Consider the following 18,141-nt stretch of genomic DNA (forward strand, 5'->3'; position numbering starts at 1 on the left):
AGATTTATAACTCTTCTGAAATACAGATGAAAACCAGAAGAGTGAGTGACTATCCCTATGATTATCAACCACACCATAATCCTTTTCTTAAAAAAAAATAATGCTCATTTTTGCTGTTAGATCATTTTATTATTTTGATTACTAAAAAAATTTTAAAATGTGGAAAGTCTGCTGCAATCCCACCCAGTAATACTCATCAAAAGACAAGCATCTGAAAACTAGCATTTTAATGCATTCGACTGAAGAAAACAAACAATTGTGTGTATATATGAGAATGTTTTTAAAAGAAGGAGCCCTAGGGATATGTGGAAGCCTTGGAATATTAGTTCTCAGTTCTCTGACTTCCACATCTAGCATTACTCAGGAACCACATGCTGAGTAATGAGACTGAAACAGGATGGGATTTCCAGTCACTGAGGAAATCACCAAGTTCACACTTGACTATTTCAGAGTGCTCTAGTTCTTTAGAATCTAATAGTGCTCCAATGCAAAAGAGATAGTTTTCATAATCCCCACCTTAAGGAGGAGGAAAGGTTTAGGAGTTTGTCCTTGGGCCAAAACTAACTCCTAATAGAGAAGGGATTTGAATGCAGACAAGCTATAAGCATCCCTTCAATTCCCAAAACAGTGCACCCATCCCCTTGTGAGACTGCTTCACAGAGAAATTAACCGATTTCACTACACAGTACATATTAAAGCAGAAAAGTTAATAACCAGATTTGATGAAGATTTTTCTCCCTAAAAGAAGGATGAAGACAAAAGGCTTCATGAAAAATTCAATGCATCAAGATATCACATTCCCATCATAATTTCAAAAGGCTTTGTTCCAATTTAAATAGTAAAAATACTGTTCTAAGTTGAAGTGTGTGCAATATAAAAGTAAAAAGATAAAAATAAAATTCATATGGTTTCATTTAATTCTTTTTTTCTATAGACCAAGTCAGTGTTTTTCGAAGTGACACCAGAAGGCCAAAGATATCAGAATGCTGCAGAGCATTTCTTAAAAATGTGGATTTGGGGCCCCACCTCAGCCTCTCAAAGTACATCTCTACAGGACTGACCTCAGAATACTGCATGTTATTTTACATTATAGTTTGTAGCCTTCTAAATTGTAGAGCAAGATGGTGTCCCACCTTTGGAACTCACCCAGGCACCAGATGACCTGTAAGGTGTCCAACAGACTATTTTATTATATAGTTTCTTTTATCCCATGTGTTAAGAATATAATTTAAGAAATACTTTTTTTTTTTTTTTTTGGTTTTTGGGCCACACCCGGCAGTGCTCAGGGGTTACTCCTGGCTATCTGCTCAGAAATAGCTCCTGGCAGGCACAGGGGACCATACGGGACACCGGGATTCGAACCAACCACCTTTGGTCCTGGATCGGCTGCTTGCAAGGCAAACACCGCTGTGCTATCTCTCCGGGCCCAAGAAATACTTTTAAGGGCAGAAAAGATAGTAAATGTATAGCAAGTAGGACACTTGCCTGGCATGCAAGTTTGATCCCCATACAGTCTCCCCTAGCCTGCCAGGAGTGATCCTTAAGCACAGAGCTAGGAGTAAGCCCTGATCACTGTTAGGTGTAGCCCAGAACCAAAAAATACTTTTTGAAGCAAAAGCTATTACAGCATTAAAGTGCATGTTTGGCCTATGCCCTGTCAGCATCAGACGATCTTCCACTTGGGTAAAAGCCCAGGGGACTTCCATGTACTGCTAGATGTGGCCCTGAAGTCCCTCAGCTCTATCAGGGTGGCCTGGGCATCCCTGACACTGCAGGGTCTAAGCATTAGCAGCACATTCTCAGCACTTGGGAGCCTCCACCCAGGAATAATAAGGAAGGAAGGAAGGAAGGAAGGAAGGAAGGAAGGAAGGAAGGAAGGAAGGAAGGAAGGAAGGAAGGAAGGAAGGAAGGAAGGAAGGAAGGAAGAGAAAGGGATAAAAATAGAGAAAGAGGGGCCGGAGTGATAGCACAGCATTGGAGATTTGTTTGCCTTGCACACAGCCGATCCAGGATGAACCTTGGTTCAATCCCTGGCGTCCCATATGGTCCCCCAAGCCAGAGGCGATTTCTGAGCGCATAGCCAGGAGTAATCCCTGAGCGTCACCTGGTGTGGTCCAAAAAGGAAAAGAGAGAGAGAGAGAGAGAGAGAGAAGGAGGAAGTTTGTAATAGTACACAATTTTTAATTATTTCAAAATTAAACTTCAAATGAGTACTTTAATGTAAAAACTACCTTTAAAAATGTAATTTAAGAAGTACTTTTAAGTATTTCATAGTTAATAAGTATTTTTCTTATTATAAAAATAAGTATTTTTCTTTTTACTATTATTGTAAGAAATAAGTACTTTCCTTATTATTATTGCCCAGTTAACTCTGTAAATTTTTGCCAGAGGCTTAAAAAGAGAGGCCCAAAGAAGGCCTAGTCAAAACTTTCTATTGCACCTGACTCCTCTTTTTTATCCTTACTTCCTTTCTAAAACCAAATGGTCTTGGAGGGTGAAGAAGAAAGGGAACATGGGGCTAGAGAGGTAGCACAGCGGTAGGGGGGTTGTCTTTCACTCAGACAACCCTGGACAGACCTGGGTTCAATCCCCGCATCCCATATGGTTCCTGAGCCTGCTCAGATTTCTGAGCGCAGAGTCAGGAGTCACTCCTGAGTGTCACTGGGTGAGGCCCCATCCCCCCACACACACACACGAAGGAAGGAAGGAAGGAAGGAAGGAAGGAAGGAAGGAAGGAAGGAAGGAAGGAAGGAAGGAAGGAAGGAAAAGGAAGGAAGGAAGGAAAAGGAAGGAAGGAAGGAAGGAAGGAAGGAAGGAAGGAAGGAAGGAAGGAAGGAAGGAAGGAAGGAGGAAAGGAAGGAAGGAAGGAAGGAGAAGGAAGGAAGGAAGGAAAGAAAGAAAGAAAGAAGGAAGGAAGGAAGGAAGGAAGGAAGGAAGGAAGGAAGGAAGGAAGGAAGGAAGGAAGGAAGGAAGGAAGGAAGAAAGAAAGAGACCTGAGGAAACCAAACCCCTACCTAAAAGTCAGGGTTGGGGTAGGAAAAACAGATTACTTTTCTGACCTTCAGCTCTGGGCTCTGTGCATCTGGACCCAGACTGGTAGCAGCCCCTTGTGGCCTCTGCATCAGTCTTGTGTTCTCAACTCTGAACCTGATTCTGAGCAAATCTCCGAAACAGTTTTTCCAGAAATCAAAATGGCTCCCTCATTCACAGCAGGCCCCTTTTCTAGCTATTAGCAGAACGAAGAACTTCTCAAATACGGACCTCCAAAAATGTAACTGTACTTACTCTGAAGGTCCCAAAGAAGCTTACATAGCTAAAACTTATTAAAAAGAAAGCAAACAAGTGATGCCAAAAGCGTGAGTTCTAAAAGAGCAGAACAGCAAGACAAAAGCCAGAGAGAAGAACAAAAATATGTGTTGTGGAGGAGGGGTAAGCAGAGAGGTGTAGATTTATATGGAAGAGTTGACATCATTGTTTCCCAATAATACTTAGTATGCAGGAAACAGATGGGAAAGAAGTGGTGGAAGGGGCTACTTATGGTAACAGGGCATGCTCTCTGTTTAGAACCTTGTCATTTGGAACAGAGATGTTTTAGTACTTTGAAAATCTTTGGATAGAACACCATTGCCAAAAGTTTTATTAAAGTCCAAGCAAATGCTAGTGAACTTATCACCTTGGCAAGGCCTAGTGAATGGAGTTCTGCTTATCAGGTCTGGATTTACTGCCAGCAGAGGTGTGGCTGTTTGGGTTTTGAGAAGACAAAGCCATGGAAGGCTAATTTAATGACATATAGATATGCTTTGAATTCCCTTTTTCCCAATTCCTGGTTGAATGACCTTAGGTAAATTACTTAACCTCTTTGGATTGATCATCAGACAACAAATGAGGGAGCAAAACCAAACTTTCTATATCTGGTAGGCCATGGTTGAAGTTTTTGGCACATTATTGCCATTCAATGATAATTAATCAAACAAAATTAGGTAACCAATATTATTATGTAGGAGGCATGGAGAAATTTCAATCATAACTGGTGGTGCTCAGGAGCTACTCCATGATCAAAGAATTATTGAACCCATGCCTGCCACTGGTACTCCACTTCTTTGAGTTATTTCTCCTGTCTGAACATCATCATCGTTAACATTGTCATAGAATTTTTCATTCTTCTGATCTTGGCACAGACACAGACAGAGCAACAGTCATCTTTGTTATAATCCATTGTCCTGCCTTCTTTAAAAGGTAGGTTGACACTACTTTTACACTAGCCAGAGTCACTGACCCACCCACCCTTCTCATTACCACACCAGAATTCCAAGCCTGGCCACTTATAAGTCACTCCCAACTACCTTTCCCATAATTTCAGTGTACTCTCCTCCCTGATACAAGAAAGTGTGACCAATTACAAATGCCAGGCAAAGTCCTGTGGTTTCCTGGAAACTCCTTCCAGCCCATATTACCCTCATTTCTCATGGTCAGATGATGTGGGTCTTATTGAATTTTCCCACTTTCTTTTTTTTTTTTTTTTTTTTTTTTTTGGGTCACACCCGGCAGTGCTCAGGGGTTATTCCTGGCTCCAGGCTCAGAAATTGCTCCTGGCAGGCACGGGAGACCATATGGGACGCCGGGATTTGAACCGATGACCTCCTGCATGAAAGGCAAACGCTTTACCTCCATGCTATCTCTCCGGCCCAGAATTTTCCCACTTTCAAAAAAAAAAATCCCTCCTTCTTTTGGTTTTCTCTCCTTCACTGCCTGTCTGTACATCCTTTTCAACCCTCATTCCTTCATTCTTTGTGTTTCATTTAGTTATTTTCTATCTTCTTACCTTGAAAGCAAATTATAAACCTTTAAAAACCCAATAGTGTCCAGCACACTGGAATTTCATTAAATACTCCTGGCATTGAATTAAAAGACCCAAACAAGATGGTTTTGGAATAAAAATATGAAAAGAGTCAGTGAAAGAAATGTGCATAATTATACAAATTAACATTGCTTTTCATGAAAGACTCTATCCCACTCTCCTTCTCTCCCTCCCCCCACTCTCTCTCTATATATAATTTGCCAGAATCCTAGTTTATATTCAAACCCTTTTCTGGTGTCTGTTAACAGTGAAAACTATTAGTTCTATGTTACTTTTGTGAGGGTTGGTGATATTCACCATTGTCTCTGAGAGAGGATTGTGGAAAGGGGGGTCCCCAAAGGCATTCTGGGCAGACATCAGAGCATGGGTGTGGTACCAGGGCCTGGTATGCATCAGCCAAGCTTGAACTAGAACAAAGAGTGCCTGAAGACTCGATCCCAGAAAGTCAGTTGGTTCTGGGGCCCCGCCAAGAATGTGGTTCATACCAAGAAGTGATTGGTGAGGCTTTGAGAAAGTCAGGATTTCTGAGTGTCCTATGCAAAGTCAGGGTCAGTGTCTGTAGAGTTAAACAAGCTGGGATTCCTGATACTTCTGGATATCCACAATGAACTTGTCCCTCAGATCTCACAAGGGCTCTAAACTCTTTTCCCCAGGAGCCAATAGGGTCAAGCCACCAAATGCTGCATTTTGGACACAAGCTCACTCATAACAGAGGCAGTGAGCTACTAAATCCTAGAGAGTCACATAATGAACGCACGCTGCCTTGAGAAAGGCTCAGCAACTACAAGTATATTCTCAGCCAGTTAGGGAACTAGGGAATGAAGTCTATGGCAAAAGGAAGATGAAATGTGGGCTTCTGACTTTAAGGCAGTGGGTGGTCCAAGAAAGAAAGAGGGCTGTGCTGCAGTGGGTGGGGAGGGCTCTTGGAGGAAAAAGTGGGGCTTTGGCAAAACTGAATATGTGAAAAGTGCCTCACAAAGGCACTAGGGGAAATGGGAGTTGATTTTCTTAGTGCTATGGGAATGACCAGGTTAGACGAAGGACTAAAATTAAGACAAAAAGGTTGGATTTTCAAGTTCTTTTCTCTCTCACCCACTCTCACTTTTTTAAGGTAAAATAATTGTATAATAATAAATAAATATAATAATAATCTTATACATACTATCAACATACTATCAATGAGATTGTGACTGTGACTAAGATCTTAGGTTTATGAGTAAGATCTAGGAATTAAGTCTTGCCTCTCCTACCTTTATATTCTTTATAAATTATTTGACCTTTTAAGTCTAAGTTTACTCCTCCACAAATAAATGGAGATAAAACAGGCCTGGCAAGTATATGCCTACCATCTTCAACAACTACTCGGCCAATGTCATGGTCGATGGGAAGCCAGTGAATCTGGGTGTATGGGACACAGCAGGCCAGGAGGACTATGTCAGGCTGTGACCCCTGTCCTACCCACAGATGGATGTGTTCCTCATCTGCTTCTCTCTCATGAGTCCTGCGTCCTTTGACAACGTGCATGCGAAGTGGTAACCTGAGGTAAGACATCACTGCCCCAACACCCCCATCATTCTAATGGGCAACAAGCTGGATCTCTGGGACTACAAAGACACAATTGAGAAGCTGAAGGAGAAGAAGCTGAAGCCCATCACCTACCCACAGGGCCTGGCTATGGCCAAGGAGATCGTAAAGTACCTGGAGTGCTTGGCACTCACCCAATGGGGCCTCAAGACCACGTTCATCGAAGCCATCTGGGCTGTGCTCTGCCCACCGCCAGTCAAGAAGCAGAAGTGGAAGTCTTGCCTACTGCTGTGAAGGGCCCAACCTTCACCCTGCGTGCAGCCCACCCACTCAATTCCAAGTTTTTGTTACAGATTGTTTTCCCACAAACCTTTTTGAACCAATCATTCATTTTAAGGCTTTGTTTCAAGTGTAAGAGTTAAAAAAAAAAAAAAAAAACCACACTGTGACTCCACCCCGGATTTATGTGTAACTACCTGCAAGACCCGCCCATTCCTGGGAGGGGTCTTGGGAAGGTTAGATAAGGCCTTTGACGGAAGGGATTAAGGACTTGGACAGCATGGAGAGGTAACAGGAGGAGACATGGCTGGAAAAGCTAAGACGCAAGGCAAGCTAAGGATAGCATGCGTAAATGGTTAAGATTGATCACACATGTGGTGGATAGGGCATGAATAAAGCTGATACTTCCTGAAGCCTGCTTGTGAGTGAGATTTCTACCCACCACTTTCCTGGACCCAGATACCCGTTGGCTGAAGGGGTTTGCAGAGCCACGTGGCCTGGGATGGCAGAGAAAGGTCCCTCCATGTGTCCACCACCATCCAAGCCCATCCTAAGGGATGTAACTCTACACCACACCAACACAAAACTTTTCACCTATTAAAACTGAGCCCGAAAAGGAAAAAATAAAATAAAATAAAATAAAAATATTTACAAATCATTTAATAGATAAAGTATATAAATTACTCATACAATGCAACACTAACAACAAAATATACATCCTCATTATAGAATTAGAAAAGGATGTAAATGGGCATTTCATCAAAGTACGTTGGCACTTCTATATTGTTGAATCCTTGGTACACAATATGGTTCCCTGAGCACTACCAGAAGTAATCCCTGAGCAAAGAGCTCAGGAGTAAGCCTTTAACACAGCTGGGAATGTTCCAAAATTCAAAACAAACAAAACAACCAAGAAATCCTATAGTCCTTGGAGCCGAAGCGGTGGCACAAGTGGTAAGGCATCTGCCTTGTCCGGGCTAGCCTAGGATGGATTGTGGTTCCATCCCCCAGTGTCCCATATGGTCCCCCAAGCCAGGAGTGATATCTGAGCACATAGCCTTCAGTAACCCCTGAGCGTCACCGGGTGTAACCCCAAAAAACAAACAAGCAAACAAAACAAACAAAAAAAAGAAAGCCTATATTCTGATCAGAGAAAAACAAATTAAGGGCCCAGAGAGATAGCACAGCGGTGTTTGCCTTGCAAGCAGCCGATCCAGGACCAAAGGTGGTTGGTTCGAATCCCAGTGTCCCATATGGTCCCCCGTGCCTGCCAGGAACTATTTCTGAGCAGACAGCCAGGAGTAAACCCTGAGCACCGCCGGGTGTGGCCCAAAAACAAAACAAAACAAAAAAAAAAAAAAACAAAAAAAAAACAAAAAAAGAAAAAAGAAAAACAAATTAAGGCACAATGCCCTGCCAAAGCCACACCTGCTACTTCCATCACCCAGAATCAGTTTTGCTGATATCCCTGCTTCATTACCTCTCTACAATTTTCTTTAGGGATACCAATTTGACCAAACTTCAGGTACCCGGTATTTGGGCTGATATCACCAGGGGTTTATGGAGGGAGTGTGGGCTCCCTAACCCTCTATCTTCTTCCAGGAGGTCTGGCAACTGAATACTCCCCTAAGAATGGCAGTATTAGTAATAGTGCTTTGAATTTCTAGACAATTTCCATTGCTTTTTGATGCTATCATTTCTATAGGAACACCAACTTAACAGAATGGACAGGTAAAAAAAGAGCTTACTAAGCCTTCTGCCACTATTAACAACTTGATTGGGATATAAGAATTTTCACAAATGTGTTTACTGTTGTACTTCTTTTTTACTTTTTAAGTTTTCTTTCTTCTATTCCTTTTTCATTTTTCTTTTTTTTTTTTCTATTCTCTTTGTTTATTTTTGTTTTGAAGCCACACCGTGTGATGCTCAGGGGTTACTCCTGGCTATGTGCTCAAAACTTGCTCCTGGCTCGGGGAACTATATGGGATACCTGGGATCGATCCCAGATTGGTCCTGGGTCAGCCATGTGCAAGGCAATGCCCTACCCCCGTGCTATCGCTTTGGTCTCTCTATTTTTTTTTAATAATAACTTTGCCGTCACTTATCTGAAAACAAATGTATTATGTTCAACTATGTCAAGTATGTGCTGCATTTTCTTTAAATAAAGCAAAAGAAAGGCACAAAAAATTTCATCCTTTTTTTTCCTTTTGGTTTTGGGCCATACTTCATGATGCTAAGGGCTTAGTCCTGGCTCTGTGCTTTTGGGTAAGAGTACTATATGTGATCAAACTAGGAGCAGTTGCATACTAATCTTATACTGTTACTATCTCTCTGCCCCTGAAATTTCACATTACATCAGTTCTTCAATGGCTATTGTCAAAATATCAAGAAACAATAAGTGTTGGTGGGCTGTGGAGAAAATTAACCTGCATTTACTGTGCATAGGAATATAAAAGGCTCACCTTGTGTGGATAACTAAGTGGAGATGTCTCAAAAAGTTAAAAATAGAGATAATATATATGACTCAGCAATTCTGCATTTAGATATTGACCCACAAAACACTAAAACACTAATTTGAAATGACATGTGTACCTATGTTCATGACATCATCCTTAATAATAGCCGAGGTCTGGAAAGAACCCAAATGTGTGAGGATGACAGATAAGTAGATAAAGGTGAACTTCAGCTATGTAAAAAGACAAGATCTTGCATTTTGCCACAAAATAGATGGGCCTTGAGGGAATTTTGCTATGTGAAAGTAATCAGAAAAAGAAGGATAGATAGTGTGTCATTTCATTTATGAGCAGACTGTAAGTAAAGTGGGGTTGGGCAGATGCTCAAATTGCTAATGAACATGCTTTGCATGCAGGAAGCCCAAATTCTTTTTTTTTTTTTTTTGTCTGCTCAGAAATAGCTCCTGGCAGGCATGGGGGACCATATGGGACACCGGGATTTGAACCAATCACCTTAGGTCCTGGATCGGCTGCTTGCAAGGCAAACACCACTGTGCTATCTCTCCGGGCCCAGGAAGCCCAAATTCTATCCAACATACCATACAGTCTTTACCCCACAAGCCAAAAGTGTGGAAAAGCTTAAGAAAGGGGGGTAAGAGAGAGAAGGAGAAAAGGAGGGGGAAGGGGGACATAAAGTGTGAGGAGAGAGGAGAAGGAAAGGGGAAGGAATAAGAGAGGAGCGGAAAGGAGAAAAAAAGGAGAGGAGACAAGAAGGGAAGGGAGGGGACAAGAAAGGGAAAAGAAGTGTCAAATCACACATAAGCTTAAACACATGGCAACCCATGAGAGTGCACATGCCTGTGTGTGCACATTTGTGTGTACATGTGTGTACATGTCTTGGGGTGAGAAAAGAAAGCAGCTCCAGACTGGTGTGAAGGAATTAATGAAGGGAAGTAGAGCTCTGAGACTGTGGTAAAGGGGGTAGTTGGCAACTCAGTTTGATCAGGAGTTTCTAGAATGTATACTAGGGAGCTCTGCAAGAGAGTTTGCCACTGCTTTTTCCAGGCATTTTTAGCTAGTGGGACTATCTCATGAGAGATATCACAGTAGTAAGGCATTTGCCTTGCCTGCAGAAGGACGGTGGTTCAAATCCTGGCATCCCATATGGTCCCCTGAGCCTGCTGGGGGTGATTTCTGAGCATAGAGCCAGGAGTAACCCCTGAGGGCTGCCGGATGTGACCCAAAAACAAAAACAAAAACAAAACAAAAAGATGCTTCCTATCCCTCGGCCATACCATGGCCCTCTCTGCCTCACCTCAATCTCTCCCTGTGGCTGAACCCCCACATTAATAGCTATATCATCCACAAAACTTGCTGTAGAAAGGAGATTCACAGGAGCACAAGTCCCTAGTAAGGACTTCATTGACATGTCTGTGCTAATGGCTTCTTGAATTTTGAATGTGCTCTCTTCCCCGTCTCTCCATCACAGAAAACTTTTTCTAGGTTAGCCCATAGATGCTAATGCAAGAAGAAAGAAAATATAAAGAATGCACCAGAACTCCAGCTCTAATGGCACTGGGGACTTATCCATTTCTGCAGAGCATTGTCTATAAGGATAATGTTTACCTGCTGCCTCCACCTTCAGGCCAGACTTCCAGCTCCTCTTGCCCCCAAAGATGGTTCACTTTGCAACAGGGAATGGATACTAGACTGTAAGGCATCCATAGGTGGAGAGGGACAGAGAAAGCTGAGGCTCTGCCTGAGATCAAAGGGCACCTGGCAGAGGTCTTGAACTGGGCAGATGGAGGGCTTCAGGTTGGTTAAAGTAATAGTCTTTAGTCTACAGGTCTCTATTTTCCATGTATAATTTGTCAGAGCCAGTCTATGCAGAGTAAGTTAGTTTGGCTTCAAGTTCTCTAGTTTGTTTGCTCCTGGTTAAACTTTTCGTTCCTTTTCATTTCACTCTAGAAGCCCAGGAAGGGGTGTAGCCCTTAAAACTTAAGTCTAGGAAGTGGCTGTCATGTTTCCACAAACCCCTTCCCCCTTCAGAACCCACTCACTTCTCTTTCAGTGCCCAAAGCTCCAGGAGTGGCTGAGAACCTTCCTCAGATCTTCCTTTTATGCCAAATGGATACACACCTCCTTGTGGAGAAAAATCCCATTGATCAGGGCTACTGGAAACCCCTCTAAGCTTGGGCAACTAATCTACTCTCCTTCTTATTCTGGACTCATGACATGTGTAACCATCTCCATTGCTTCACTGGGATTTCTCTTCATATGAGCTTAAAGGACTTGTGGATGTGCTAGAGCAGGTCTAGGGTGTTCTGATAATAGCTATATTCAGTGCTTTCCATACATATGTTCTCTGATGAGCCTTCTGCCCACACTAATATATTCATCAGTCCTTTTCTCTTCACCCCATAAATGAGGAAACCAAGGCTCAGAGAAGTAAAGTAACTTGATCCAGCTTCTGAGAGCAAATTAAGTTGGGATTCTTTCCAGGCAGTATTATCTAGGATTCCCAATGGAAGCTCCAGCCAAGGCACCTACTTGGGAGGATCAGGGAAGGTCTCTAGAAATAGCTGTGAGCCAAAAGATGAAGTATTAGCTGGGGAAAGTACTCTTTCTTTACATTAGCCATCCTGAAATGTTGGGAAGAAAATCACTAGGCTACAGAGCACCAGTTCTATTCAGTGTCAACTCTTATCTTGAAGAGAAAAATATTTACCTTCCTTACTAAGATATTAGCTTCTGTTTACATTTGCATATCTCTTCTATTTAACTGTAGATAAAAAGCCTTCAGGTTCCTCTTCAGTAATAGCTAACTTCAAAGCTTAGCAGAATCCTTGGTTTCTAAAAATTTGTTTACATTCTTTATACTAAATTTCTTGAGTCAGGATAATGCTTTATTCGCTCCCACAGCACCTAGCACAATGCTTTATTACATATTTCTAAATAAATAAGTAGAAAAAATTAACTTCACAGGTCTTAAAGTCTTAGTCAGTTACACTTAAAAATTTCATTGCCATATACATAGTCTTTGAAATGACAGAAATTTCTTAATGAAAACATTAAAAATTACAAAAAATATCGCCAAGAATAAAAGATTCACAGTTCCTATCAAACATTCAGAAGATGTAATTTGAATGGTTATGTCTATTTAACCAGAGAGAGAAATAATCTATAAAGCCCCCAGTACTTCTCCAGTCTTCTTAATGGATCATTTGAATTATATATATGTATATGTATAAATATATATATATATACACACACACATATATATCCATGCCTGACCAAGATGGTTCAGAGGTAAAGCACCTGGCTAGGAGGCCAGGATTTGGGTCCTGATACTGACATGCATGTGCCTGTGAAATCCCAGTGGTTCTGCCCTCTGGGATTTCCAGAAATATAGCCATGTGTGAAATCTCTAATGTGCCACACCTAAGTATGTGCCAGCACCAAACTCAAGAGTGTGACCCATCAGTGCCCAGTCCACCTGAGACAGAACCCAGCGGATGTGACCCATGCACTTCCGTAATCTACCTACAGTGGGATTGTTTTCTCAAGGCAGAATATGTGGGGTGTGACGAACTCCTCTTAGAAGGGACATGCTCGGGGCCAACAAGTAATAAATCATGACCACACTTGGTGTGATTAGTATGACAGGGTCTGGGGCACCAACATTTTTTCATTATTGAACCCAGGTCATTTCAGTTCAATCATGGATATCCAGTTAGGCCAAGCAATTTTGTTCACTGTGACCAGGAGTAAAACATGAGTAAAACAAGGAAGATTATTCAGAAAGGAGAAGACTGGCTCTTAGAGTGACTTTGGCTCACAGGCAGATAGAGCTTGCTGCATGCAGCTGTTAGAAGTTCTGGACTTTTGGGGCCAGAGAGATAGCATGGAGGTAAGGCGTTTGCCTTTCTTGCAGAAGGACGGTGGTTTGAATCCCGGCATCCCATATGGTCCCCTGTTCCTGCTAGGGGCGATTTCTGACCACAGAGCCAGGAGGAACCCCTGAGCGCTGCCGGGTATGAACCCCCCCTAAAAAATTTTTACTTCTCAAAACTGTCATGACTTTAGTAGAGGCCGGCGAGGTGGCGCTAGAGGTAAGGTGTCTTCCTTGCAAGCGCTAGCCAAGGAAGGACCTTGGTTCGATCCCCCGGCGTCCCATATGGTTCCCCCAAGCCAGGGGCGATTTCTGAGGCTTAGCCAGGAGTAACACCTGAGCATCAAATGGGTGTGGCCAAAAAACCAAAACAAAACAAAAAGAAGTTCTGGACTTTTGAGATAGACTCTCTAAGCCCAGGGGGAAGAGCCAGAGTATCAGGCTCAGGGCAGTGAGATGGGAAACACTCAGAGGTATGGTAGAGTGGGCCTGGTAGAGTTCCAGCCACAGAGTCCCAACTACAGATGACAAAACAATATGGTGTTCATTATGTAGTTGCAAGCAAAGGCCTCTATATTGAGTGGTCAAATGAATATAAAGAAAATGATGTTATGTTTAGCATTAGCAATGAGGAAGGGATGATCTTTTGTCTCTATTCTAAGAGAAGTTGTCTGGATCCCAGAGAAAGCAGGGGATAGGGGTTGTGGGGGTAAAGGCAGGCACTGCAGTCCGTGGTTGCACTGGAAGAGAAGTGAAAGAAGCTCTGGCCAAGTTGGCCAGGGATGACTTCATGCTACTTCAGGATACTCTTAACCAAGCTAGGGAGTAGTGGACAAGGAAGCGAAAGATGCAACCTGGGCCTTCACATTAGGCCTGGCAAGAAGAAGGGCAGGTTTGGACACAGCATCTATGAGAATGCTTCCAGAAATCTGTGTGCCCAGTTTGTATTTGTTAGTTGTTTTCTAAGTGAAGACATTTTGTCAAATTCCTAAGATTAAGGATGACAATTGGCCCTGAGCATGTCAGTTCTAACAGAAATAGATACTTGTCACACCCAACCCACACCCTGCCTTGAGAGAACAATCCCACTGCAAACAGATTACTGAAGTGCATGGATCACATCCTCTGGGTTCTGTCTCAGGTGGACTAGGCACAGCCTGTATCAGTCACAGTAGTCACCCTCACCCACCAGGGCCTCTTGTCCTTGTTCAGACCAAGGGGCACTTTGGGCTTCCCTAAATATCTCTTCACCTTCCTATCCTGGCCTTCCAGATGGGAATCTACTCTTTTCTCTGCAAATACGTCCAGGACTTTTAGTCTTAAGTTTCCCAATTCAATAACCTGCTACATCTGGTGAGACCCTCCACAGTTTTCTGGTTCTTTATTGCCAGCCTGATTTGTCACTTTCTGGATTCTGGATTAAATATTAGAAAGGGCACAGGGGCCAAACCAGGCCAGCTCTCAGCATTTAGAAATGGAAGCCTGTCATTATCTACTAATCAACAAATATTTCAGAAAATCCATGAGCAAGACTTTAGACAAAATCCACCAGCACTAACTTTGTGGATGCTACAAAATAACCAAAATAAAAGACAACTGTCTATTTTGATACAGGAGAAATAAAAACATCTCTGGAATTCTGACACAAAAAAATCAAAGATATTCCAGCCACCTTTATAGGAGCTGCTGACTATAGGATGCCTAATTCCCTCAAGCTATAATGTTAGTATCTACTATATATTCCATTATTATCATCATCATTATTTGATTATTCTGAAGTGACTTAAATATGTCAGTCTTGAATGTTTGTTGTCCTATGCTGAAACTATCTGCTTTCAATTTAGGGGAAAAAAACCCATTAGAGGAGATTGATAAAGAAAGGAACCAAATAGGCCAGGACCCTGTTTGGTTTTCATGATTAATTTATGACCTTAGGCAGGTTTATTTACCTCTCTGGTTTTCTCTAAACAGGAACATCCCCAACGACCACCCCCTATCAAATGCAACATTTATGGAAGGAACAAGAGGGATGAAACAAATAAAACCATCAATGGTATGAAAATGAATAGGAAACTGTACTTTTTGGGTTGCTCATGACATGAAATATATAGCTGTCAAATTACAATCAAACAGGGAACTGAAGAGATAGTAAAGTCTATTGCGCTGGGTTCTATCTCTGACACCCATATGGGTAGTCTAAGCCCTGCAATGAGTGATCCTTGAGTGCAGAGTCAAGAGTAAACCCTGTGGACTGCTAGTTGTGGCCCAATTCCTCTCCAAATTATAATGAAACGTGTAATATTGTTAAGTCAGTGTTACTGCAATCAAAATGAATGCAGACCAGAGAGATAATTGAACAGCCTGAATGAATGTTCCAACTGCAGGAGGCCTGGGTTCCATTCCTAGCACCCAGTGGTCGCCAGAACACCGGAAGTAAAACCAAAGCAAAGAGCCAGATTCAGCCTTGCACACCAGCGGGTACGTTTCCCAAACCCCAAACTAAAAGCTCAAAATATATGAAGCTCAAAATGCAAAACAAGTGAAAAAAGAACTGCCTGAGGCTGCCTTTCAGGCAGAACCTTGATACTTGGACTCATGCTATGATCAAGGATATTGCAAAAGGCCTGCAAAAAAACAGCCCCAGGCAACTTTCACTGTCTTGGTGGGAGGGCCCAGGATAAATCCAAGATATAGAAAGTGATATCCAAGAGCATTTTTCATTGACCTGAAAGTTAATCTGAAGTTCTTGCAATTAAAAAAAAATGGTAGAGGGAAACCTATCATTCTTCATTTTTGAGGTGAGTGATTAAGATGAATATTTGAGGTTCTCTCTCCATACCAGAAACTCAGTCCAAGTGATTCTTATTTCTAAGTTACCTCTCCAAGACATTTGACGGGATAAAATGGATTGACTGAGTTATGGTTCTATTTTAAAGGGGCAGTTTAAAACACACACACACACACACACACACACACACACACACACACACACACACTCACACACACCCTTTAGCGAGGAAAATACTAAACCATTTGTCCTAATGACACAGAGAGCTCAAAACTTTAGCTTATGGCAAGAATATCACACCGCTGAAAATTACTAGGTGGTGCCAGAGTCTGTAGGAAGCGGAACTGAAACAAAAACACTACTCAGTTTTTGAGATGTACATTTGATACGAGGTAATCAAATAGTTTTTAAGATTATTTGAGCTAGGGGGCAGACATTCTACACAGTTAAATAGTCTTTCAATTTTTCTCTCTGTTCTATCTCTATATAAACACAGAGACCATATAGTGGACTACTTTCTCTCTTGCTAAATTTCCTAAAGACAAGGCCTTTTTGTCAGGGGTAAATGCAAGGCCAGTCAACCTTACAAAAGGAGTCATTTAACGCTCAATTTCCCCAACTTTCTTCAATTAAAAACTCCTAAAGTCACATGCGATTTTTATTTTCTAGGTTGTTTTCTGTCACTCTCCCCCAACAAGTGTTTAAATTTTGTCTTCTTTGCAGATTAACCCCCGCCCCTCTCCCCAACATCTGACTTTGAAACCAGAGACATACTTCGTGTTGTTTTTTTTCACGTACCCTAAACTCAAAATCCAAAAAATCGAAGCCTTCTGACCCTTTAAAACCAGGACCTTGGACTAACAAGGCAAAAGCTAATCTGAAAGTCAAAAGGAGGAGGTAGTCAAGGGTCTGGGGGCTGGGAAGGGGAGGGAGGGAAGTACTATATATTTGGCATTCGTTCAGAAATTCAGAAAATGTTTGTGCAACCACTCCCCCAGCCGGGATCCACCGCACCCGCTGCCTTCCAGCACAATAACTTAAAAAAAAAAAAAAAAAGATCTAAGCAGATGAAACGGGAGAGGCCTGGAGGGACGCCCAAGGCGGTGAGAATTTTTGGGTCCAGGAAAAGTCCACCGATCTCCACCCACTCACTACTCAGATCCAGTCAATACCCAGGATCCCTCCCCTCTAGGAGCCCACTTTAGGGGTGTGCCCCCATGAACTCCCACAGAAGTAGAGGTGTAAAACTAGAGCCGAGCCACCCCCAGCCCCGTTCGCTGGCACTGGCACCAACTCTGCACGTCGGGGTGTCCACGCCTTGCGCCTTAACGACCACATAGGTCCTCTCCCCAAAACTACAAATGAGCTCACAGGCCTGGAGTGCGTTCACTGGGGCATCCAATCTCCCCCAGCACCCCTAAAGGGGGTTCACCTCGCCCTCCAACAAAAAGCAGAGGGAGCGGAGAGCTAGGATGAGGTGGGGTGGGGCGCGGTAGTGTGGGGGTGCAAGAGACTTGGGCACTCACCATCCTGTCCGGAGCTTTCCAGATACTCGGTCAGGTCGCAGCCAAAGGCGCTGGCGGCTCCCTTACGTTTCTGCTTCTGCTTGGCACCCTTGTTCTTCATGAGTTAGTCCCAAAGAGGTCGCCCCTCCGTGTGGCCCTCCCTCCCCTCTGCTTGGCTTGGCACAGCTCCGGGGATGGTGTCCCGGGTTAGCTCACTGGCTGCCGCCGCGAGACTCAGGGGGGCCGCATGGGCGTCCCCCCAGGACTGGGTCCCGGGCGGTGCGCGCGGGCCCCCGCGGTGCGCTCAGCCTCCTCTCCAATGCGCGCTGGTCCAGGGCCGCGGTGCCAAAGGCCGTGGCGGGCGCGCCGGGCAGTGTCACTTCCTCGCTCCAAATGGAGTGGCAGGGGCTTTCTCGGGCCCCCTTGGGCGGCGTCTTCTGGGGCTTCCCGGGGCGATCGGGCTTGTCCGGAGGGCGAGTTCTGCTTTCTGCTTGCGCGGGAGGCGCTCCCTGGGCGCGGGGACAGCCTTGGAAGGGGCGTCTTGGGCTTTGGTTCCCGGTGGGGCTTTGCGCCCGCGCTCGCTCGCTCGCTCGCTCTCGCCTTCCTCCTTCAGACGGCTCCGGCCAGACGAGCAGCCAGCAGCATCCTGTCTCTCCAGCCCGCCCGCCCTCACGCCTGCCTTTTTTCCTGTCTTACAAATCCTAGGATCATCCAGCTCAGGAAATGCTGGAAGGAAGTTCGCTAGGGAGGGGGGCGGAGGGTGGAAATTTTTGGCAGCTCTGCGCCTCTGCGTGCGCGTATGTGTGTGTCTGTGTGTGTGTGTGTGTGTGTGTGTGTGTGTG

The 18,141-nt window shown here is 43.6% G+C and overlaps 1 protein-coding gene and 1 pseudogene across 1 annotated transcript in view; one reads left to right on the plus strand and one right to left on the minus strand.

Moving 5' to 3' along the window:
• The window catches only part of ARHGAP31 (Rho GTPase activating protein 31), a 149,065-nt gene extending 131,645 nt beyond the window's left edge, over positions 1-17,420 (minus strand). The window contains exon 1 of the mRNA XM_049785946.1: positions 17,321-17,420. Coding sequence (XP_049641903.1) covers positions 17,321-17,420 — 100 coding nt within the window. The remainder of the gene's footprint in view (positions 1-17,320) is intronic.
• Positions 2,513-6,703, plus strand: LOC126026269 (ras-related C3 botulinum toxin substrate 1-like; annotated as a pseudogene).
• Positions 17,421-18,141: the final 721 nt, after the last annotated feature.

The sequence above is a fragment of the Suncus etruscus genome, chromosome 13 (genome assembly GCF_024139225.1).
Source record: "Suncus etruscus isolate mSunEtr1 chromosome 13, mSunEtr1.pri.cur, whole genome shotgun sequence".
In the NCBI taxonomy this organism is placed as follows: domain Eukaryota; kingdom Metazoa; phylum Chordata; class Mammalia; order Eulipotyphla; family Soricidae; genus Suncus; species Suncus etruscus.